The 25,104-nt window shown below is 42.1% G+C and overlaps 1 protein-coding gene across 3 annotated transcripts in view; it reads left to right on the top strand.

Moving 5' to 3' along the window:
- DAB2 (DAB adaptor protein 2) overlaps positions 1 to 25,104 on the top strand; it is a 52,048-nt gene that overhangs the window by 5,712 nt on the left and 21,232 nt on the right. For 2 of the 3 annotated variants that reach the window (XM_081940082.1, XM_081940081.1), the window contains exon 2: positions 24,887 to 25,083. In XM_081940082.1, coding sequence (XP_081796208.1) covers positions 24,981 to 25,083 — 103 coding nt within the window. In that variant the 5' untranslated portion in view covers positions 24,887 to 24,980. The remainder of the gene's footprint in view (positions 1 to 24,886; positions 25,084 to 25,104) is intronic. The other variant, XM_081940083.1, reaches the window with a different exon arrangement.

Here is a 25,104-nt window from a genome sequence, read left to right as displayed (position 1 = left end):
ACATAAGGCACACTTACTCTGTTCTACAAGATGGTAATGTTTAATTGAGAGGAACCACAGCGCCTCTGCCTGAAGATACTGGGTAGGCAGAAATGATTAGAGACAGGAAGTCCTGCAGATTACTAGGCCCTGTGCCACAAAGAGGTGATGACCAATACCTTGCATTGCATTCAGAAGCCAATTAGCAGTTAACGCAACTTGCACAGCAACAGTGGTATGAGGCATGTGATATGCCCAATACAGTTTCCACCATTGTATTTTGGAACAGCTGTAGTTTCTGCATGGTCTTCAAGTGCAGCCCTCTGAATGCATTGCAGTACAGTAGTCCAGTTCTGAGATCACCATGGCATAAGGAGTGACTTCCTGGTTGAGGAAAGAGTGAAATTGGCAGACTAGATAAACCTATGCAAAGGGCCTCCTGGCCACAGTTGTCACCTACTCCTCAGGTGTCAGCTCTCCAAGACCAAGGATGGAAATGTCCCTAACCCAGGGGGTTCAATCAGTTACAGCTACTCAGTTAAGTCAGGCTTGAGCTGAAGTCAGTTCCCTATCCAGTTGTTTGGGTTAGACTACACAACTGACTTCATCGATGAAGCTTGGAGTTGAGATTTATAGTTGGGTGTCATCCATATACTGATGATATTAAAGCCTTGACTTTTAAATTTGGTTCTTAGTAAAACATCTAAGTACATTGTGTTGCCACTGAATTTTCATTTACACTCTGAAATTCCTACCAGCAGAAATTGAGCAAAAAAGTAGAGATTACAATACCTATATACCACTTGTCTTAGAGCAAGAGTAATCATCCTATCTTTTGGAGATGTGATATTCCAATATATATCAGTTTTATGTATCTCAGATATTCTGCATTTATAGAGGATTGTACAGCGATCTGGTGTAATCCTGTTTTTCCTCCAGCAGCTTGGGGGAGTGTACCTATTACTTCATCCTCCCCATAACAACTCTGCAATAGGTTGGGCTGGGAGCTGGTCCAGAATCACCAACTGAGCATTCATGGCCAAGGATGAACTTGAATTTGGGGTCTTGGCCAATGTTCTGGCCTTATGGTTGCTAATTGAATACCCATGAGAAACTCACAAGAAGACCGAATATTCTCTTGCATAGTTCCAGTAACATAAAAACAAAGCCAGCGAGATAAAAATCAACCTCAACACAACATAATGTATAATTAACTTTCACCTGTGAGTGCTGGAACCACCAACAGAGGATTGTAAATTAGTGGTGAAGAACATAATCCACCAATTGCTGTATACTTGACAGAGCAAGTTGCCTTAGTTCTGGGATTCATGTATTGGCCAAGATAAACCTTGCATCACTAGACTGACTCATGGGTGGAACCAAGAATTTTTTGGCATCATTGCAGTCAGCCTTGTGACAAATGCATAGCCATGCCTTCCTTGTTTGATATTAAACTTCATGCACTTTCCTACCCAGAACCCATCAGTGCATATTATTCTTAGGGCCTTGATCCATATTCCTTATACTGCTTTCCCTCATTAATTTGACATAACGGGGTCCTTGCTTGGTGCAAACATCTCTAAAGCAGTGGTTCTCAACCTTCCCAATGCCACGACCCTTTAATACAGTTCCTCATGTTGTGGTGACCCCCAACCATAAAATTGGTGTCTCGGTTCCTAAGACCATCGAAAATATGTGTTTTCCGATGGTCTTAGGCGACCCCTGTGAAAGGGTCGTTCGACCCCCAAAGGGGTCCCGACCCACAGGTTAAGAACCACTGCTCTAAAGGGAAAGGATCTCAAATCATGCATCAGAATGCCATCGACTAGCTTTTTCAGATGTTTTCCAGATATAGTGGGACAATCAACATTTATGTGACATGACAAATATATAATTTGATTTTTTCTCTCTCTCAGAAACAGCTGGGAAGTTTAGCAAAACCTGACAAAAACCGTGTCAACAAATTCAGTTTAAGTTTGAATATGTTAACATTTTAGGAATTTATAGTAGTGGGTTTTTCTTGTAATCGTTCAAGAAAGAATCAGAAAAATTGTATTGATCTGTGTTGGATGTTATAGTAAACAAAGCAAATAAGGAATTTCACTTTAAATTCCAAGAAAAGGAAGCGAGATTCCAGTTGTACAATATTGAAAAGTGTTTTGTAAATATTTCCTGTTTGGAATTCAGTTTCACAACAGAAGTTTTTTTTTTTTCTTGAAGCAAAGGGATTTGTGCTTTAATTCATTCTAAAGTATGCATACTCTTTCTTCTTCTTCTTGTGCAATATCCGTCATTGGATGTTGGTGATCCTATTTTCATCAACAGCTGCACGAAAAAGTGCTGTTGAGTTTTGTCCAAACCAGTCCCTTAGATTTTGAAGCCATGATGTTCTTTTTTTGCCTGGACCTCCACCATCACCAATCCATCAGATTACAGAATCCTTTGGGTCCACATGATGTTGAGAAAGGCAGAGGTTTATTTATTTCTTAAATTTATATGCCACCCAGAATTGCTTAGCAGTGAGATTGGCAGCATATAAATTTAATATAAATTTAATAAATAAATCTCACCCTTTCTCAGCACCTTGGGGAAAAGCCAACTCGCTGAAACCAGTCCAGAAGGATAGCATGGTCAATGGAATCAGAAGCTGTTGAGCACCTCTGTCTCAAACCTACCAGAGGTCATCCACAAGAATGACCCATGCTGTCTATATACACTCTGAACCCAGTCTGAAAAATGGTCCAGATAATAAATTATTGTATGATTTGATGTATCTTGTTATTATACAATATGTCTTAGAAATAAATCCTTCATAAGGAAGTTTCCAATATGTCTTAATAGCAATAGCACTTAGACTTATATACCGCTTCACAGTGCTTTCCAGCCCTATCTAAGCGGTTTACAAGGTCAGCATCTTGCCCCCAACAATTTGGATCCTCAAGGAAGGATGGAAGGTGGAGTCAACCTTGAGCCTGGTGAGATATATGAACTGCCAAATTGCAGGCAGCCAGCAGCCAGCAGAAGTAGCCTGTAGCACTGTACTTCGTGCTACCATAGCTCTTTATAAAACAAGCAATTAAAAGCGGCATAGAATAGTGCTCTAGAGCAGCGGCCCTTAATCTTTCTGGTCTGGGGGATCAGTTTCGGGGGGAGGGTGATTTTCTTCCACGGACTGAACACAATTGCAGATGATGTTGGGGATCCCTGCTCTAGAGTGAAGTTAGGACTTCAAACAAGTTGGCTTTGAGTCCTGGTTCTGCTTGTTGACCTTTATAGACAAACCTTCTCAACCTCATTCTCCTTGTGTGATGTGAAGATGTGGAGAAGAGTGATTGAAATACTGTTATGGTAATTGACATAATTAGCACATGTGCTTTTTTGAACGCTAGAAATACTAACATGTAAAATCAATATTGGACTTCGTAGTTGTAGAAATCTGAATGAGAACGTCATTCCCCAAAGAACAGGGTTAATGCCCATATACTCAGATCTGTTTATGATTCATTGATAGGAAAGAAATACAATTCATTCTTCAAAGGAAGTACATTTGCTGATGACTGAAATCCTGTGTAGTAAAATGTGCTGCATAAGCCAAAATGCCTTAGTTTTTGAGACGGGATGTTGTAGTTCATTTCACAACTTCCCCTTTGAAGTATGTAACAATTCATGAATTATCCTCTTCTTGACTTACCCTTGACTCAAGGATATCACTGTTCTTGGTGGTATGAATACAATAGATATACAAGTTTAGCAAATTCTTGGCATAATTTCCCAATACAGTGCTGTGTTACTCATTCTATTCCAGTGGAATGAATTCAGTTATAATAGTCATCCATGTGCATAGCTGAGCAAAGGAGGGAAAACTGTATGTTTATTGGTAAATAAATGTATTCAATCCTGGCTATTTCTAAATAATAAACATCCAAGTAAAGGAGTTGTCTTTTCTTCAAGGAAGAAGGAAGAAGATGAATTTGTCTGTGTCGTATACTGAGGAAGGGGATGTGGTGGCTCAGTGGCTAAGACGCTGAGCTTGTCAATCAGAAAGATTGACAGTTCAGTGGTTTGAATCCCTAGCATCGTGTAACGGAGTGAGCTCCAGTTACTTGTCCCAGCTTCTGCCAACCTAGCAGTTCGAAAGCATGTAAAAATGCAAGTAGAAAAATAGGAACCACCTTTGATGGGAAGGTAGTAGTGCCTTCGGTGTTTAGTCATGCTGGCCACATGACCATGGAGACGTCTTCGGACAGTGCTGGCTCTTCTGCTTTGAAATGGAGATGAACACCGTCCCCTAGAGTTGGGGACAACTAGTACATATGTGTGAGGTGCATCTTTACCTTATATTGATGAGAATAAGTTGGCTGAATTTATACAATGTGCACTGTCTTGATTACTGAATTAATTCACCTGCCTGGGTTCTTGTAGTGTATTGAACAGTACCCTGATCAAATTGTAAAATAGGCAGCCAGATTTTCACAGTGTATTGGGTATACCTTTGATCTGTTTGGTTTCAAGTGTTTTAAAAATAAAGACCAATTGGAAGGAGCCAAAATCTCAAGGTTGCACATTAATCGTTAGAAATAGAATAGGTTCTCCTAATTAAGGTGAGATTTTTCTTTGACGCTGACTTCTAAATTTGTCTGCATCTTTGCCTATGAATAGAAGATGACATTCCTTTTCTATACTTCGGTAAAACGTATCAGTTAGTTTGCATTAACCAAATTCCCTAAGAAATGGAGATTAGATGCAGGATAGCTTTTGATTGGATAAAGGACACATTTTTTTAGAATATATTTAGAACTACTCATTTCCCTGAAAGTAAGACCTCCCCAGATAATAAGCCCAATTGGGGTTTTGAGTGCATGTGCTAAAATAAACCCTCCTAAAAGAATAAGCCCTTCCTGAAAATATTGCAACACGGCAGCAGCCATGAGGTGACCACGCTCGTTGCTGCACCTCAAAAATAATAGGACCTCCCCCAAAATAAGGCCAAGCACTTATTTCGGGAGTCAAAAGAAAACAAGACCCTGTCTTATTTTCGGGAAAACATGGTATTGACACAGCTGAATGTAAATTGCTGGGTTAAATGTTATGGGGTGGAGGTTTCTTGCTTTTAAATGTTAATCTTCATCATAATAAGGTAGTCCTCAACTTATGGCTGATCATTTAAGGACTATTTGCAGTCCTGACAGTTGTGGGAACAGATGCTTTGTGGCCTGTAAAAACACTTGTAGGCATTGTAAGCTGTTGTGCTGTCCTCCTGCTCACATGGCCACATTTCTCATCAGTCTGTTTTTTTTTCCCAAATAATTTTTATTTATTTTTTATTCTCTTTCATACCATTTTTAGTATACATTCACATAATTGTTATTCTTATTTATCATTCTTATACATTTATTATTTCATTTAATAAGTTATAATGTACATTTTGGGTTGTTTTATTTACCATTCCTTCCTTCTTTTGTAACACCTCCTTGTTTTCCCTTTCTTTTCTCCCTCCCTCCCTTCTCCACTTCCTTCCTTCCTCCTCTCCTTCTCCTCCCTTCTTCCCTTACTTTTCTCCTACTCCTACTCTTCCCCTTCCTACCCTCTCTCCTACTCTTTCACATCAGAGTCTTTCTGAATGCTGGTTTAACTAACATTTTCTCCCCCAGGGAGGAGAAGGATGCTAGGAAAGAGGTAGACTCCAAAAGATAAAATACTGAAGGCTTCTGAAAGTCTCTGAGTGTCAGTATTCTGAAATGTATGCAGTTACTTAAAGACCATAATGGGGAGCTCAGATTGCGGTTGTTGAGCAAAGCAGTCATAGGGATATCTTTCTTAATGCTGCAATGACTCGGGTCCAAAATTCTGGCTTCATCCAGGCTTTGACCATAACCACAACTCTTTAGGTTGGGCTAAACGTGCGGTCAGAAGTCACACCGTGAGGTTCCATGTCTCAGAGTGGACTAGAAACTGGATCTCCCAATACAGCATCTTAACTTTAGCTTACTGACTTTAGAAGAGTATTTTAATAACCGAAACTTGCATCAAGGCTTAAAACATCAAAATAACCACAAATTCTTTACAGTTTGCCATTGCAAAGCCATCCCTGTAACCAAAAGGACTATGGGTGTCTAAAACAAGCGGTTCTAGGCCAGAGATGTCAAACTGGATTTCATTCAGGGCTGGATCAGCATTGTAGTTGTAGTTCTCCGTGAGCTGGCCCGGAGAGGGGGAGACGGGACAGTTGGCCTCCTGCATCACCCAGCAGGTTGAAAATGTGCTGGGGGGGCATGTGTGACCTCCCCCAGGCCCTGTTTTCACTAGCAGAAGCACCATGGGCCGGTCCTCTGCTATTTCCAGGCCAGATTTAAGCACCTCGCGGGCTGGATCACGCTGCGGGCCTTGAGTTTGACACCCTTGTTCTGACCCAGCTCCCCAAACATGACAAACCCTCTTGAAGTTAACTGAAATATTCCTTTATTAGGAGCGCCAGCAGCTCTGGCAAAAAGTTTCTCTCTCATCGCAGGCTAATAAGTTTGTCCAGCTAGAAGATGAATAGTTGTCTGCCACATTTATTCATCTCCGCCCTCTGCCTTTTATCCCTAGAGCTAGGTTGGGGCTTTGCCAGCAGCAGTGGTTCTTCCTTCCCAAGGATTGGCCATGGATTTCCACTGCTCTCCTCTCCTCTTTCTTCTGCGCATCCATGCATTGGGCACTGGTCCCAGTTGTTCCTCCTCTTCCTCATAAGCCACCTCCAGACTTGGGGGCTGTTGACTCTCCATCTGAGGACTGACGGATGGCCCAGGCTCCTCCTCTGTCTCTCTCCCTCCCTCCCTCCCCCTCCCTCTCCCCCTCTCTCTTCCTCTCCCTCCCTCCTTCTCTCTCCCTCCCTCTCTCTCTCTCTCTCTCCTTCCCTCTCTCTCCTTCCCTCTCTCTGTCTCCCTTCCTCTCCCTCCCTCCCTCCCTCTCTCCCTCTCTCCCTCTCCCTCCCTCCCTCCCTCCCTCTCCCTCTCTCCCTCTCTCTCTGCCAGCTCCAGTCCCTCTCCCCCCTCGAGATCCTCTGATTCAGCTATTGGAGGGGCTGTTGCCGACGGGCCACCACACCCCTGTTATACACCAAAGATCATTTCACCCATTTCAATCCAGAAAGAAATTCCCTTTTTGCACATAGGAAGAAAATGTTAAATGATCAAAACAATCTTCCCTCACCCCCACAAACACTATGTTTATTATATGCTTAAAAACCATGTAAAACACAAAAGGGTACATACCTTCTTAAATTCCAAAAAGCAAAGCTTTCTTCCACAAGCTGTGTAAATTCTTAGCAAGATGCTGGAAGAGGATAAGTATTCTGGGACTTCACATATATCTGCTTGTGAAATGCAGACTATTAATCTTGAGTACTTGCTAGACCAGTGTTTCTCAACCTCAGCAACTTTTAAGATCTGTGGACTTCAACACCCATGCTGCCTGGGGAATTCTGAGAGTTGAAATCCACCACATCTTAAGTTGGTGAGTTTGAGAAACACTGTGCGAGGCCATGAAGAGATCAACATAAGACATTTACTGTTTGCTGCCTGGCTACATTTTAATAGACCTCAAGATAGTAAACACCCAGAACAATACCCAGAGAGATGAAAATAATCAGTAGACCTGTATAAGATATCCACGAAGTTGTGGGCTAATTAAGATGTTGCATATGTTGTAGCCTGAGGTTAATGCCTAGCTCTGGCAATCTTGGACCTCGATACAATGGGCAGCCTGGTTAGCAATATTTCTCATGATACCTGATCTTAATTAGGTACGTTACTTTCAGTAGCTGTCTGTCAATTCTCATTGGCTTTCTCTAAAGGTGAAATGAGCATGAGAAGTTAAGGTGAATTCCTGCTCTTCCTGTGATCAGTGGGGCAGTTCAGATTCATAAAGGGAAATTAAACAAAAGGGTCTTAGTTGTGAAATAGTATAGCCTTTATTGTCATTGTACATCATGTATACAACGAAATTGGTTGCCCTGTGGTAGGACTCTATACCCCTAACCCAAGGTGGGTTCCCGTCGGCTTTACTGCTGGTTCGCTTGTGTGTGCACTTTGCACGTCCTGCAATCACATGCGCAGTTTAATTAAAATTGTTCCATGCATGCATAGAACCCAAGAACAAGATGGCAGCAGACCCACCTCTGTCCCAATGAATTATGATTTCAGCATAGGCCAGCCTATAAGACATCCCTTTCTTCTTGAATGAAAGGTGAATATGGGTAGTCTTTGCTTAAAGACTGCCTCACTTAGTGACCATTCAAAGTTATGGTGGTACTAAAAATCAATTTAGCAACCAGTCCACTGGTGGGTTGTAGGCAGTCCGCCCCGGTACGGGCGTACCGGTGCCTGCCCGGAGCACGGGGTACCGTTCCGGTACGGTGCTCCGGAGTGTCCACCCGCCCGAGCTCTTTACCTGTATTTGAGCTCTTCGGCGCTTCTGTGCACGAGCATGGACCGCATGACGCCTGTACGATGCTCCGCTGAGCAGCTGGAGGCTCATGGAGGCGTCGCAAGAGGTAATGACGCATGTGCAGGCTTCTCGCGTGTGCGCTGCGCACATTCATGTGGTGGACGCCGGACCCCATTGCAACTGTACCGGTTGCAACGGGATCCAGAACCCACCACTGAAGCAGTCCTTACATTTGTAACCTTTATAACCTTCACAGGATATCCCTACTCTTAGATTTACTTATTTGCTCCATTTCAATATGACCTAAAAAGAGAAAGAACCCAGTTCAGTTGAAGAAAGTAATAAAAATCAAACTAAAACTGAAGTAAAACCATAAGCCCTATCGCTGTCATGGGAGTTTCAGCTAGCAACCACTTCCCTTAAGAACCAAGTTGCTGGGCCCAACTGTAGACACTAAATGAGGACTTACCTATACTGCTTCCGAGATGACCACTTGTAATCCTGAAGAATTTCCTTTAGATAATAATTCCATCTTTCCATTTGAACGGAGGTACCAGGATTTTAAAAATGCAACCAGGTTTGCACATCAGAGTAAGTCTCAGCTTGCTTATCTATTGCTTGTTTATTGAATAAAGTCTATACAGAGATATAAATTGTGGTTTACACAAAACCACAATGACGGGGGTCAGGCAGCCTTGTAGGCCACAGCCAAATTGCAGTATGTACAACTTAGCTGTACGTTGTCAGAGCCCTAATCTTTCAATGTTCTTCAACTTTTGCTAAATGTTCAGCCGTGAGAAGCATTCATATCTTTCCATCTACAAGGGTCAAAACACATGCTGTATTTTCTGTCCCTGATCCTGTTGGCACATTTGTAGTATGAATGTAACTCTGAAAATAGAAATTGACTTGCCGGTCACAGTGTGACCCAGCTATTCAGTCACATCCAACTTTCACATTTCCTCCTCTTATGCTTCCTTGGGGTTCTGTCAAGCATGGACAGGCGGGACCAACACAAGGCACAAAGCTGATGAGGGCTCGGGTGGAGATTGATGTGATCTGCGTCATAGCAGGTCAAGGCTGGCAGGCATAAATGATTGTGCTATTGTATAAGGCATAACTAGTGAGCAGCTTGGACGATGGCTTGCCATTTATAAATGCCATGCCACTTTGGCTCTGCACAAGCTTTGTCACGAGTGATGGAGAGTTCTGTAATTTTCTCTCTTTGACAGATGTTCCCATCTAATAGTACTCAGATACATATTTTCCAAATGCAAAAACCACTGTACTATGACAATGCTTTGAAAGCATTGCTGCTTCAAAGTGGGGGAACTCACGGTAATTTAAATGTCAAGTAATCTGTTTTGAGGGACGTGGTAGTTCAGTGGCTAAGGCACTGAGCTGGTCAAAGGTCAGCATTCGGTGGTTCGAATCCCTAGCGTTGCGTAATGGAGTGAGCTTCCGTTACTTGTTCCAGCTTCTGCCAACCTAGCAGTTTGAAAGCCTGTAAAAATGCAAGTAGAAAAATAGGGACCACCTTTGTTGGGAAGGTAACAGTGTTCTGTGCACCTTTGGTGTTTAGTCATGCCGGCCACATGGCCACGGAGACCTTTGGACAGTGCTGGCTCTTCTGCTTTGAAATGAAGATGAGTACCACCCCCTAGAGTCGGGAACAACTAGCACATATGTGTGAGGGGAACCTTTACCTTTACCTTACTCTGGGTTTTTTTATTAAAATTTTTAAATAAATTTTACAATTATCACCCCCCTTACCCTTCCCTCTTCCCACCCTCCCTCCCCCCGACCTCCCAGAGCAAAATACAGGGTATAAACATTTAACAACCATACGCTAACATAAGCTAACTAATTTTAACATGTTACTATTCTTGTGCTTTACTCTGTTTTGAGGACAGGAGGCAGAGAAGTATATTTCTCTGGCAAAACCTCACATCATCTTGGAAAATTTAATTTTTTTCAGGGAATAGATAGGTGTGGATAGTTATTTTTTAATACTTCAGTACTTACTGGTTTTTTTTTTATATCATCACTGATGCAGCCAGTGTGAGATTAAAATTTATTTAAATCATCATAATGTCCATCAAAAACCACATTAAAAATACTAAAACACAAAAAGCAACAAGAAAAGAAAATGGAATAAGGAAAAACTTAAGAAAAGTTTCCAAAAACTATTAAGCTTGCAACTTTCCTTGAATTTACGTGGAAAAGTGGGAGAAGAAAATGAACATAATTCCTTTTGACGTGACAAGCTAGATATATATCCCAGCAGCCAACGGGTCTCCAGAATTGGTAAGATAGGTTCTCCTAATAGCTAAAAAGTATTGGATCAAAATCAATGAGTGAAAGCTTTTCTAGACTACCTACGTTGGAAACCTGGCACCTGAAAATATTTGGCTGTTTTTCCTTCCCCCAGGGGATGAAAAGTTATTTTCCACTACTGTAGTTTTTTTTCTTGTCAGGATTCCCAGGAAGCAAGAATTCACATAATAGCAGGGGTGGGCTTCAAAAATTTCAGCAATGGATTCTCTGCCCAGTTGCTGGGTGGGTGTGGCCATTGTGGGTGTGACCTGGTTGGCTCCTGCACCACGGCGGGGGGGGGGGCATTTTCACCTTCCCCAGGGTCTGGAGGCTTTCCTTGAGCCTCTGGGAGGATGAAAACTGCCTCTCCCGGTTGCGGGCGGCCCTCTGGAGGTTGGAAACAGACCCATTTCCGGCCTTCCGGGAGTCCCATTTTCCCCCCTGCCTGAGCCTCTGCGTGGGCCCTGCACTTACCTCGCATCAGAAATGGGCCGCGTGGAGACTCCAGGGAGGGGAGGGGCTTGGTGGGTGGGGCCAGCCAGAGGTGCAATTTGGAGGTTGTCCAAACTGGCCATAACGTAGGCAAACCTGTAACAGCCGACCCCTGCATAGTAACAACATTTAGGTAGAGCAGTATATGTTTTTTTTTCAAGGGACAATTATGTGTTGGGTTTTCATTTGTTGTTTTTGTTTTTAGGATGGTAAGTAATAAAATAAATTGAAGAAAATGCCTTTATCCTCTGATAGTGGCCATAGGTTTGTATATTAGTAGTAGATTAGTACATACTAATCGTGAAAAGAGTTCATTCCTTCAGCTCTGTGGGAATTAGAAAAGATCTAAAGAGCTCTCTCTAAGTAATTCCACAGCAACATTCCCAAGCTGGTGTTCGTGTTAGGAGTTCTGGAAACTGTAATCCAATACATCTGAAGGACATAAGTTGAGGTATGCAAAATGTTTTGAGTTTGAAACATTCTAAGCTGAAACAGAAGCTGAAATGGTTTTTCTAAGACTAGAGCAGAGTGTTTTGACCTTGAAATATTTTGTACACCTCTAGGCATTCGTTTACTTGGTTTTCAATAACTTCCATGCTTTTTTTTTTAAAAAAAAAGGTATCCTGATGTGCTAGAAAGTTTGAACATAAAGTCCCAGGATTGTTGTATTATGGATGTGGACCTTCTTAGCCATCTGTTATAAGAAGCTTCAAGAGTTATCTCTTTCTGGAACTACTATTTCGTCATATGGCAAAGCTGTATGTTTCCCCAAGAATTGAAGTTGTTCTCAAATGCAATCGCAATCCATCTTTATGTCCATTCAGCTGCAACTTGCTTCATATCTAGCTGTGTACCTACCACGATGGGGAGTTGCAATTCAACACATCTGGAGGTATCAATAGAGATTCTCAGTCATGCAGGTCATGGTTGTCCCAAAGGTGCTTTTTCAAGAGGCAACTGGACGTTGTTTTTCTTTGAAGACGTTTTGCTTCTTATCCAAGAAGCTGCTTCAACTCTGGGCTGAAATAAGAAGTGAAACCTCTTCAAAGAAAAACAAGAAAGTCCAGTTGTCTCTTGAAAAAAACACCTTTGGGACATCTGGGTATGGTAGGTTTAAGAAGGTTGCTCTGATGAATAATTTTGAAGGAAGAAAGAGTTCTTCTGTCTTGGTGAATGTACTATGGTTTGTTAGTTGACTAAAGGCTGAATAGAAAGCCCACATTAAAAGAAGATTTTTAGTCTAGATCAGTGTTTCTCAAACTTGGCGACTTTAAGTCCTGTGGACTTCAACTCCCAGAATTCCCCAGCCAGCTATGCTGGCTGGGGGATTCTGGGAGTTGAAGTCCACAGGACTTAAAGTCGCCAAGTTTGAGAAACACTGGTCTAGATGTTTGTGTCCTATTGGCAGGATTGCTAATGGCATCTGGAACAGGCACAGGGAATGCTGGCTTGGATACACCTTGACCCACCACTGGTCTTGTGTTCTAATAGGAGAGTGCCACTGGTTCATGCAGTTCAGAAGCATCCACTCTAGAGTAAATGATCGGGTGCCTTCCAAATGTTATCTAGATTACTAGTTGTGGTGAATCCACCAAATACAACAAGTGGTTGATGCAGAGGTGGTATTCAGCCAGTTCGGACCAGTTCAGGCGAACCGGTAGTGGCAACCTGTGGCCCACCTGCCCAGGTGCAATCCCGTCCTATATCGCTGTGTTTTTGACATTGCAGGCATGCACGGATGGTGTATTGCTGTGTTTTGTGATACCCACGTGTATGCATGTACAGCGTGTGTGAGTGAAATGAGCTAAACATTTAGGGTGCTGGGCAAACCGGTAGTAACAGTAAGTGAATCCCACCTCTGGGTTGAGGTTATGGAAATGTTTATCCAAAATCTTTGATCAACTTTGGCTTTGTGTCCTTGGCTGAAAGTTGTCCAGTGTTCTGAGAGGAATCTTTTTTCAGCTCTAGCTGGAGATGCCAAAATTTAACCTGAGACCTTCAGGCGAAGCACCTGCTATAGCTTTTCTCCTAAACTACTGGGAGTTTCCTTTAGCTGGCTGTTCTCAGAACAAACTATCTGACACCCCCATATAATTAGCATAACATGCCTATTATTGTATTAAGTGTTTTTGTAAATGATTGCTCTTTTTAGGAGAAAACAACAACTAAAGCCTACATCCACGTTGCTGAACTATCCATTAGGCCTAATTTGTTCCTTCATCTGCATGGAAGCAAGTTTGGTTTCTTTGTAACAGCAGGATTTTGTTCTTCCACTTTTCTGAGGTACTTTGGTGATTCTTTTTTCCTCTTCAAGACAAATGGAAAACATTTAAGTTTTGGGCAATGAATGGAAGCAAGGTCTGAGTGACTTCTATCAGCTCTTTATTTACTGCCTGTGAGGCAAGTGAACTCCCTGGCTGACCCAGTTCCTTTTATAGGAAACTGCTCAGCCAAACAACCAATCAGAAGAGAGTATTTTCCCGCTCCAACAGAGGACCAGAATGAGAACGTCAACTGACAACTATACACTATGTACAATACGTAACATTTCCTGTTAGATATATAAATATGACTCTCTTGAGTTTGTAAGACTTTATATCACAGTGTTGGAAGAAAATATCCAACTGGTTCAGTTCCAAGCTGGGAGAAAGACACTGGAAACATGGAGGCTGATTGGGGGAAGATGGTTTATTGATGAAGCAGAATCATATGTGATTCTAGGCAGCTGACCACATGGAATGGAGAGTGGGCTTTGTATGTGAGCTTCCTGTTCCTGTGCGAGAATATGTATTCTATTGGCTGTTGTCAGACTCCCATGAGGCCACATAGAGGTCATAGCTGGCTCTATAGGCAAAGTATAAATCCTAGGTGTTTGAGCTAAGTTTGGTGGAAGTTTGAGAGGATGATGCAATGACTGAAGATGCTGCAATGTAGTGAGCTGTGTCTTCTGCTAAATAGTAGTGAGTTAATCCTATTCTGTCTTGAAGGCTCATGTCCTGTTCTTAATCCCATCATGCTGGAGCTGAAGGTCTTTTGTTTCGTAGATAGGCTGGCCCAGTCTTTCTTAGTGGGCACAAAATATCTGCTGCTGGAGGGGGGGCTATTAAGAGTGAGTCTGCTTCCTACTTGCAGAAAAATAATGTTTCTCCATTTCTCATTTAGGGAAATATAATATTCTGCCTTTTTAATAGTCCTCAAAATATTCCATTCTTCTGGGAGGAGGGGGTTGGCTTCCTTCAACAGTCTCATGCAAAATGCATGTTTTCTAAGCCTTATTATTGAAAACAAAAGGGATACAATAGCTGTACTGTCCTCACACATTTATCTTGAGGTAATTACTGTTTTAACATATGTCCATTGCCTGTTTCCTTCTGTGCTGGTAGTTCTTTCTAACAGGGCAAGGCATTTTTTCCTGTTCTGTTGGATTATGGAAGACTTGAAATGTTCCAGTGGAAAGCTTCAAATAGGGCTGTACAGGTAGTCCTCAACTTATGGCCACAATTGAGCCCAAAATTTATGTTGCTAAGTGAGAAATTTGTTAAGTGAGCTTTGCCCCATTTTACGGCTGTTCTTGCCCCATTTGTTAAGGAATCACTTAACAAATTTTAAATTAGTAACACAGTTGTTAAGCGAATCTGGCTTTCACATTGATTTTGCTTGTCACAAGATCGCAAAAGGGGATCACGTGACTGCGGGACATAACTGCGGGGAAACTGTCATAAGTGTGAGTCAATTGCCAAGCATCCAAATATAAATCACATGACCACCGGGATGTTGCAATGGTCATAAGTGTGGGAAATGGTCATAAGTCACATTTTTCAGTCCTGTTGCATCTTCGAATGGTCACTAAGCGAATTGTTGTAAGTCGAGGACTACCTGCATTGATTTAAATTCAATAGGAAATGTGTCTTTGTGAATGTCCTTCCTGGAAAGGCTTTAGTTATGATATAACACAAGTTTTCCCATTCTCCTAAGACAGGGGTGTCAAACTCGTGGCCCGCTTGCGTCATGCACTGGCCACGCCCACACCCAGTTTAGTGAAGGGAGAAAAAGTCACGATACATCATGTGACCATGTGACGCGAGTTTGATACCCCTGTCCTAAGGGGTAAGGGCTAAGGGCATGAGGTTGAGGAAAACTTTTCTAAGAATTGCTATTATCCAAAACACTTTTCTAAAGTATAATTGTATTCTCAATTAACATGGAACAGTGCAGAATAGAAATAGTGCAACATGTACTGGGTGTATTTTTCAGAAACATATTTAAATAGTATTGATGAACCTTGGTCACAACCTGAAAGCCATGTGCTTATAAGAAGCAGTAGTTCTTTCTAGAAGAAATTAAAAGCAAGCAAATTAAAAGAAATTAAGAGATGCTTGCTCCTGGGGAGGAAAGTTATGGCAAATCTACACTGTATACTAAAAAGCAGAGACATCACCCTGTCAACAAAAGTGTGTATAGTCAAGGCTGTGGTTTTCCCAGTTGCAATGTATGGCTGTGAAAGTTGGCCCATAAGAAAGGCTGAACGCCAAAGAATTGAGGCCTTTGTACTATGGTGCTGGAGAAGACTCCTGCGAGTCCCTTGGACTGCCAGGCGATCAAACCAGTCAGTCCTAGAGGAGATCAACCCTGGCTGCTCTTTAGAAGGCCAGATCCTGAAGATGAAACTCAAATACTTTGGCCACCTAATGAGAAGGAAGGACTCACTGGAGAAGAGCCCAATGCTGGGAACAATTGAGGGTAAAAGAAGAATGGGACGGCAGCAAATGAGGTGGCTGGATGGAGTTGCTGAAGCAGTCAGTGTGAGCTTAAATCGACTCCAGAGGATGGTAGAGCACGGGAAGGCCTGGAGGAAAGTTGTCCATGGGGTCACAATGGGTTGGACACAACTTTGAAACTAACAACAAAAACTTTTTTTCTAAAGTGTTCTGAGATTGAATGTGAGTAGTTACCAAGAGAAAGGTTGGTAATGGAAGTTAAACCCAGCTGGTACCTAAGGATAGAAGACTTCATTATCATTTGAATCCTCCATAAGGATTTTCAAATCAGCTACGCAAGGAAAGTGTCCTCTTTTTGCTGACGCTGCTTGAAATAATGAAAAAGCAAAGCTCCAAAATGAGCTGGAATTCAGGAGCAAAAGTCTTCCTTAGCTGAAAGAGCATGGCAGGATCAAAGGAATCACGGGGAACTAAAATATTAACTCGTTAAGGCTGCAACCTTTGTACTCCAAAAACCCCGTGTCAGCATTCCTAGTAGTTTCAGCTGAGAGATAAAATGCAAGCAGGGAAGAAAACATGGTTCAGTCTTGGATTGAGTGGGGATTCACTCGCAAACCCATTTTCTGTTCCAGTAAAGGACAATACAGTATTTGCAGCTCAGGGTTGAGATGAGGTGTCCTTGGTGGTCTCTGAGCTTGGCTATTTTCTTGCAGATATTTTTGCTAGCACTGACAACTTTGCCTAGTTTGGGTAATGAAACATCTGCAAGGAAGCCAAGCTGAGAGAGCACCAAGGACCCCTCACATGTCTGCTCCTTGCTAAAAGCACAGTGGGAGGGAACACATGGATACCAGTAGGACAAATGCTTATATATCCCTAAACAAGAAAACGAATCTGCAAACCTGGCTATGTTCCCCTGCCTGAGGCGCTGAATGGGCTAAGGGCCATGGTTCCTGGCTGTATTGTTAACTGATCAAGGATCTTGCCCCCATGTGTATTTAATTTGGATGTCTTTAGTGTTTTTATTGTTTTAAAATGTTCTCAGCCTTTTTCATTGTAATGGGTTTTCTGAATTGTAAGCTGCCCAGAATCGTTGACTGAGATGGGTGGGTGGCTATAGAAGTTGAATAAATAACACAAATTTTGCTATATAAATAAAATGTTTTCATGCGAAGACTGTGCCCAATGCCCATTCCTCTGTAGGATGCTGACTACATAGTAATTGATCATCAGGCTTTTCCAAGCCTATATTCCATTTATTGTTATATTAGTTATAAATGGCCTTTTAAACCAAAGACTTCTGGAAAATAGATGCAAGTACTCTGTATAATAGATGTATTAATGCATTAGGGTCAAATGTTGCTTTATTCTATTGTTCAATAGAAATAATGAAATGAATCTTTCTTGTGAGAAGTGTGCTGATCTAGGCTTTCTGAGACAGTACAAAGCACACGCTTAGTCCCAAAATCCCTCTTTTTATTTCAAAGGCTGTGAATTATGTTCATTCACATCCTGCAATGAGTCACAAATTGTAAAGAGTCCGACAGAAGTCTTCCAAAGTCTTTGGGATAAGGCTGATAAGCACCCACTTTTATCTCTCTTGAAATGCTGCCAAAGACCTAATGGGCAATTAGCTTTGCAAGGCCACACGGAGCACAGAGTCAAAACGGAGCTTTAGACTTTAAATCGATCAGAATGAATAAAGTTGCTTCCCCCAAAGGCTCACATGCCTTTGCTCCTCCTTTATGTCTTATGGGAGGGGCCAATCATCTCCAAGTCTTACTCCCAAGTCGCCCCTTTTGCCTTAACTGTCCTTGCCTTCTGGCAGCTTTGTGCATGCATGCACTGGGAACAGGCTCCCCCGGTTCTTCTGTCTCACTGATGTCCAACTCTGGAGGTCCGGAGGCAGCACATAATTCCCAGGTGGTTCTGGCCTCCTCTCTGCCTCCGACGCAGAGCCCTCATCAGAGCCTCCCCAGACTCCAGGACGGCCCATATTCCTCCCCAACCTCTTCACTGTCCGACTCTGCTGCCAGCTCCACAGGCCACCGGACCTGAATATGGAAGGTAATAGCACAGAGCTAGCCTTGGCCAAATTGGAAAAAAAAGTATGTGGTCAGCCTTATGAGGAAGACCAGGTCAGAAAATTGATTCCACAAGAAGATTAGGACTTTATTGAGATAGGCCAGTGATGGCTAATCTTTTTGTCGCTGCGTGCCAAAAGCTCACACATACCATAATGCAATGAATGCATGACCCCCCCCTGCACGCCCCATCCCCCATGCATGCACATGAGATCCCCATGCTCCACCACCCCCATACACATGTGACCCCTGCATGCACCCTGCCCCTGTACATGCATGCATGACTCCATCCCACATGCGTGCACACCTCTCCCTATGCTCCACCTGCCCATGTGCAGCAGAGAGCCGAAAACCAGTTGGCCAGCAGGAGGCAAGCGTGGTGGAGGTGAGCTGGGGTGACAGCTCACATGCCCGCAGAGAGGGCTCAGCGTGCCACCTGTTCACCATCACGGAGATAGGCTATCAAATCAGAATATTGCAAATCTGCCTATATTTTCCTTCCCTCCCTATAATGACCAAGGAAATCAAGATAATCTGAGACATTTCCTAATACTTTCCTGTCTATCTGCCTGTCTTTTGTTCTCCAAATGGCTTTTCGTTGCCTTCTCCAAGGTCTTCTCCTCAGTTCCCTCTACTGAACAGAGTCAGTAGAGGAATGGCAGATCCCAAAGAAACGTCAGACCTGTACAGTAGACTGGGGAGATGAACAAATAATGCTGGAAACAGATAATGATGTTTCCACATTGCTGCAGAAAAATTACATGGATATGCCCTTGTAGTCGCCAGGAATTCAGCTTGAACCCCTGAATCTTTTTACTGCCAGCATCTAATAAAATACTGCATCACAAAATGTTGGGGGAAATATGAAACTCCGGGGTTCTTAAGATGCAAGATCTGATGCTTTTTCATCATTTTCTTGGTTGTAATTCAGGTCAACGATCCAAGAGAAATGAAGCAACGGAAACCAGTTACTTAAAAATGTAAAAGTATCTACCACAATTTCATCATACTCATGGCTAATAGGAAACTTCCCTGAGTGAGGCAGGATACAATATTATAGTTTCCGGAGATTAATATTTAAGACTGTTGAAAACGCTTAGCGGCTGTGACACTTGGACCCCCATCCTAAATATTTTAAAATCCAACCTTAGATTTTCCAAAACTTGACTAGAAAAAAGCAGGCCCATTAAGAACATTGGATTACTTCTGAGACTTTAACTAATACTTTTGACAGGCTGAGTTGAGTACTTCATCATATTGCATAGCTTGTGGCGATAACTTTCCAGATTCTACGGCTGCACGCATCCTGAGATTATAACCCATTCAAAAATATTCAACCATCGTGATATTATTCTAAGATGCTTATCAAAGGAAAGACTTTTAGTCAAGCAATTATTGTGGCATAATCAGGGTGCAAATGATCATTTCCTTTTGGAAATAGTGTAGATTTCCTTGTACTGTGCCTCACTATATGGTTCTCCTTGCTTGATCGAAGTGCCTGGAATTCAGAGTGAGAAAGCATCACATAACCTATCAAAGTTAATTTTCTGGAGAGCCACGTTTAAATTATGACTCATACTGCTTGGCAAGAATGCAAGTTATCATTTTGAAAGTAGCAGGTTGGGAAAGGCTAGTTTGATAGGAATAAATGAGATGATTCTGCAACTGACTATTCTATTTTAGATTCATTGGAAAAGTAGAAAGATTTAGTGGATCCTCAAAGGTAGGAAGATAGGGATGGGATGATGCCATCTGTGAGTTTTTGATTCACCAATGGCAATAGCACTTAGACTTATATACCGCTTTGCAGTGCTTTACAGCCCTCTCTAAGCGGTTTACAGAGTCAGCCTATTGCCCCCAACAATCTGGATCCTCATTTAACAACCTCGGAAGGATGGAAGGCTGAGTCAACCTTGAACCTGGTGAGATTCGATCTGCCAAACTGCTGGCATCCGGTGAACTGCAGAAGTATTCTGCAATACTATACTCTAACCACTGCACCACTGTGGCTTTGTAATGGTTTAGCTGTGGCTACTTCTTAGGGCAAATTTCAGGTTCCCGTATGACCATCTAGAGCAGGAGTGTCAAACTTATGACCCTTGGGACGGATATGTCATGCACTGGCCACGCCCATCCCCGGTTTAGCAAAGGTAGAAAAAGTCACGATAGGTCATGTGACGACAACATGATGCGAGTTTGACACCCCTGAGCATGGTAAGGATCAGGCAGTCATAACCTAATCTGGCATTCAGAAGCAACACCTGAGCTGTTGACAGGAGTTACTGGGTTGATATTACTTGCTATAGCATTACTCTCACAGACAACATATTAGGTCACAAGGATAATTAAAAAAAAAACATTTTAATGTGTAGAACTTATGTTTTTCTAAAACTACAATGGTGCATAATCATTTAGTCTAAGGCAGTGGTGGCATTCAATTTTTTTTACCACTGGTTCTGTGGGCGAGGCAGGGGAAGGATACTGTAAAATCTCCATTCCCACTCCACTCCAGGGAAGGATACAGGAGTGCCCAAACTCTTTGCAAGGAGGGACAGATTTGGTGAGGTGAAAATGTGTGGGGCCGACCATTCAGCCTGACATTCTTTGAACCATTAAAATTAAATGCAAATGAACTATTTTATGAAAGATTAAACAAAGAACTTCGGCAGGGAGAAGAGGCTGTGGGTCGCTCGAAATTTGAAAACGGGCTGCAATTGGCCCCCGGGCCAGACTTTGGACATTCCTGCTGTAAAATCTCCATTCCCTTCCCACTCCAGGGGAAGGATACTGTAAAATCTCCATTCCCTCCCTGCTCCAGGGGAAGGTTACTGCAAAATCTCCATTCCCTTCCCACTCCAGGGGAAGGATACTGTAAAATCTCCATTCCCTCCCTGCTCCAGGGGAAGGATACTGTAAAATCTCCCTTCCCTTCCCACTCCAGGGGAAGGATACTGTAAAATCTCCCTTCCCTTCCCACTCCAGGGGAAGGATACTGTAAAATCTCCCTTCCCTCCCTGCTCCAGGGGAAGGTTACTGCAAAATCTCCATTCCCTTCCCACTCCAGGGGAAGGATACTGTAAAATCTCCATTCCCTCCCTGCTCCAGGGGAAGGATACTGTAAAATCTCCCTTCCCTTCCCACTCCAGGGGAAGGATACTGTAAAATCTCCCTTCCCTTCCCACTCCAGGGGAAGGATACTGTAAAATCTCCCTTCCCTTCCCACTCCAGGGGAAGGATACTGTAAAATCTCCCTTCCCTTCCCACTCCAGGGGAAGGATACTGTAAAATCTCCATTCCCTCCCTGCTCCAGGAGAAATACTGTAAAATCTCCATTCCCTCCCTGCCCCAGGGGAAGGTACCTGCAAAATCCCCATTTCTTCCAGATCAACTGGGACTCCGGAGGCAGAGAATAGATGGGGGCGGGGCCAGTCAGAGGTGGTATTTATTGGTTCTCCGAACTACTCAAAATTTCCGTTACCGGTTCTCCAGAACTGGTCAGAACCTGCTGAATGCCACCTCTGGTCTAAGGTCTGAATTTACCTTGGTGCTCTGTAGTTTGGATTACAGCTCCCCAGGAACTCTTCTCATGAAGCCACATTGCTTGATGAGGGTGATGAGAGTTGAAATTCACAATATCTAGCAGGCTGCAGCCAAAAACATGGTTAGCATTTAATATTTTGGTTTGATTGCTGGGTTGCTCTGGAAGTCATAAAATAACCTGAATGGGGGGATCTTGGCTTTGTGGATAGACCATCCGTCTTTCCTATGTGAGCCAGTTCCCTTCAGGCCACAGGTGGGATATGAGATTTGTGTCAAGTGTGCAAGTCATTCTGATACAGTTTGCTATCTTTGTCCCATGCCAGAAAGTCTTTATTTTTATTATTCCTCTGGATGCAATAATTGCTGATGGAAAACCCATTGAAATATTTTGACAAATCTTTAACAGATGAGGTAGGGTTCTGGCACTTTGCTTCATTGTGATGCACATTATCTATGCATATATAAGACTGTCTAGTGCAGCGTTTCTCTACTATATATAGTACCTTGCTCAATAGTAGTAACTGTGAAAGGGATCTTGGAATCCTAGTGGGCAACCGTTTCAAGGTTTTGATAATAATCTTTAAAGCGCTCCATGGCTCAGGACCTAGTTACTTGCGGGATCGTATTCTGCCCCATACATCCCTGCGACCAATCCGCTCGCACAGAGAGGGCCTCCTCCAGGTGCCGTCCACAAGACAGTGTCGGGGGGCGGCGCCTAGGAGTAGAGCCTTCTCTGTGGCGGGCCCAGCCCTGTGGAATGACCTCCCTCCGGATATTAGGAATACCTCTGACCTCCGCTCTTTTCGTATTAAGCTTAAGACCCACCTATTCCAAGCAGCTGGCCTGGCTCAACTTTGATCTAACCATATCGCTCCTGACGGGCTTTTACTGGGTATTTTAATTATATTTAATTATCTAGGGGTTTTTAAAGACTGTATTTTAATTGTTTTATTTATCAGCCGACCTCCTCCTTGTGTATGTCTCGGTATATGTCTCTGTTATATGTTTGTTTTGTCCATATTTATTTCATATGTTTCATTGTACGCCGCCCCGAGTCCTTCGGGAGAGGCTGCGGCTAAGAAATAAATATTTATTATTATTATTATTATTAAATATGAGCCAGCAGTGTGCAGCAGCTGCCAAATAAGCCAACACAGTTGTAGGCTGCATAAATAGAGGGATAGAATCAAGATCCCGTGAAGTGTTAATACCACTTTATAATGCCTTGGTAAGGCCACACTTGGAATACTGCATTCAGTTTTGGTCGCCACAATGTAGAAAAGAAGTGGAGACTCTAGAAAAGAGTGCAGAGAAGAGCAACAAAGATGATTAGGGGAAGGGAGGCTAAAACATATGAAGAACGGTTGCAGGAATTGGGTATCTCTCTAGTTAAATGAAAAGAAGGACTAGGGGTGACATGATAGCAGTGTTCCAATATCTCGGACTGCAACAAAGAAGAGGGAGTCAAAATATTCTCCAAAGCACCTGAGGGTAGGACAAGAAGCAATGGGTAGAAATTAATCAAGGAGGGAAGCAACTTAGAACTAAGGAGAAATTTCCTGACAGTTAAAACAATTAATAGAACAACTTGCCTCCAGAAGTTGTGAATGCTCCAGCACTGGAAGTTTTTAAGAAAATGTTGGATATCCATTTGTCTGAAGTGGTGTAGGTTTTCCTGCCTAAGCAGGGGGTTGGACTAGAAGACCTTCAAGGTCCCATCCAACACTGTTATTCTAAATCAATCTATGTGAAATACTAAGTTTTCATTGAAAACCTGCAACTGGAATATGTTTCTGTAGCCAAATGAAGTTAATTAAATTCTTTGGGAGAAAAATTTAAAATGTATATTACACACACACCTCCTGAACATAGAATAGTGCCATTGGCCACTTTGCAACATCATAGTAATGTACTTAAAGGTACAGAAACAGGCTTTTATAAAAAGAGAAGACAGTGTTTAAAATATTAGGTAACATATTAGCTGCTCACCATGATGCAGGAACAAATGAAATTTAAATAGGAGTAGGCTAGATGTCTAAATGTGTATTTCTACTAGGAGAGACAAGTGTTCAGAAACTTTGATTGGATCTTGCAATGATGAATTTAGAGAGTAGAACAATCCTTTGGAGAGAAAAAAACCAATCCTTTTCCTCTCCAGTGTGAGTATTTACCTGGATCTATTTAAATCCAAATCGAATCAAGTCCATTAAACTTTTAATCTTATCAGTTTACGTATTATTCTAACAACAAGGAGTTGATTATGTAGTTTGTCAATGAATGATATCAAGATCCTTCTGTTTTTTTAATGGTTACTATCAGGGAATTGCAGGATAGAAAGCTTTTTAACACCATTGTAATTATTATGGAGGTATCTGACTTTGTCTGGGATGGGAAATTAAGTAACAGGGTTGTTCTTTATCTGTACTTGGATGGAAGGTCATCAAAATGTCAGGGTTATAGGCAATCCTGGAAAAAAAGCAAAATACTGGAAAAAGGCACTGGCCAATCAATTATATACTCTTGTGAAGACAACTGCTTTGAGGTTCCATGAAATCACCATCAAATTCAATTCAAAAGACAAATTGTTTTTCCGTGAAAAATAGATATAGATAGATAGATAGATAGATAGATAGATAGATAGATAGATAGATAGATGATAGATAGATAGATAGATAGATAGATAGATAGATAGATGATAGATAGATAGATAGATAGATGATAGATAGATGATAGATAGATAGATGATAGATAGATGATAGATAGATAGATGATAGATAGATAGATAGATAGATAGATAGATAGATAGATAGATGATAGATAGATAGATAGATAGATGATAGATAGATAGATAGAGCATTCAAAGTCATGTTTAATGAAGAACTTGAATTGGAAGAATCAAAGACAGACTGAAGTGAGATGGACAAATATTATTTCTTGATGTAAAGCATCTTTTATAGCTTTCTGTTTTTTTGAGCTCCATGTTCTAATTTCGAACATGGATCCAGAAAATCTGCCATAGAGCTTGTTGGGAGTAAATCTGAATCTGAATTTTCTTTACCACTGATTCTGGGGGACAGTTGAGCTGCATTGTTTTGGAGTAGACAAGTTTCTGCTCCTCATCCTGCCACACTTGAAAGGAACTGAATTCTTTGCTGGTTGGGGGACCAGTTGCTTCCTAGAACATCCATATGATAAGAATTGAGGTTTACCAGATCAGACATTTACTCCCAAGTGGAGATCATTAAACAGCACAAATCAACTTTTGAGTTGCTCCTTCCCACTTGAATGCAACACACGCTGAAATAAACCAATTCATTTTCTCTTCTGAAGGTCAGAGTGGTATGCTTGTCCTCTGAGGACCAGGAACTGGAGATCAAATTTTATTATTAAGCCCTGTCTTTGGAATTGAAGCTGGCCTCTCACCATGTCAAGTGAAGCAGAAACAGTCAGTGTCAATAGTCAACAGCCAACTGCCCAGCAGCAAACTCCACTCAAGCCACAGCCTTCCAAAAAAGAGAAAAAGAAAGGTAAAGTATAAAAATGAATCG

Source organism: Natrix helvetica, assembly GCF_964273705.1.
Source record: "Natrix helvetica genome assembly, chromosome: 2".
In the NCBI taxonomy this organism is placed as follows: Eukaryota; Metazoa; Chordata; class Lepidosauria; order Squamata; family Natricidae; genus Natrix; species Natrix helvetica.
Note: the sequence above shows the minus strand (reverse complement) of the source record. Positions and strands in the feature narration are given on the sequence as shown.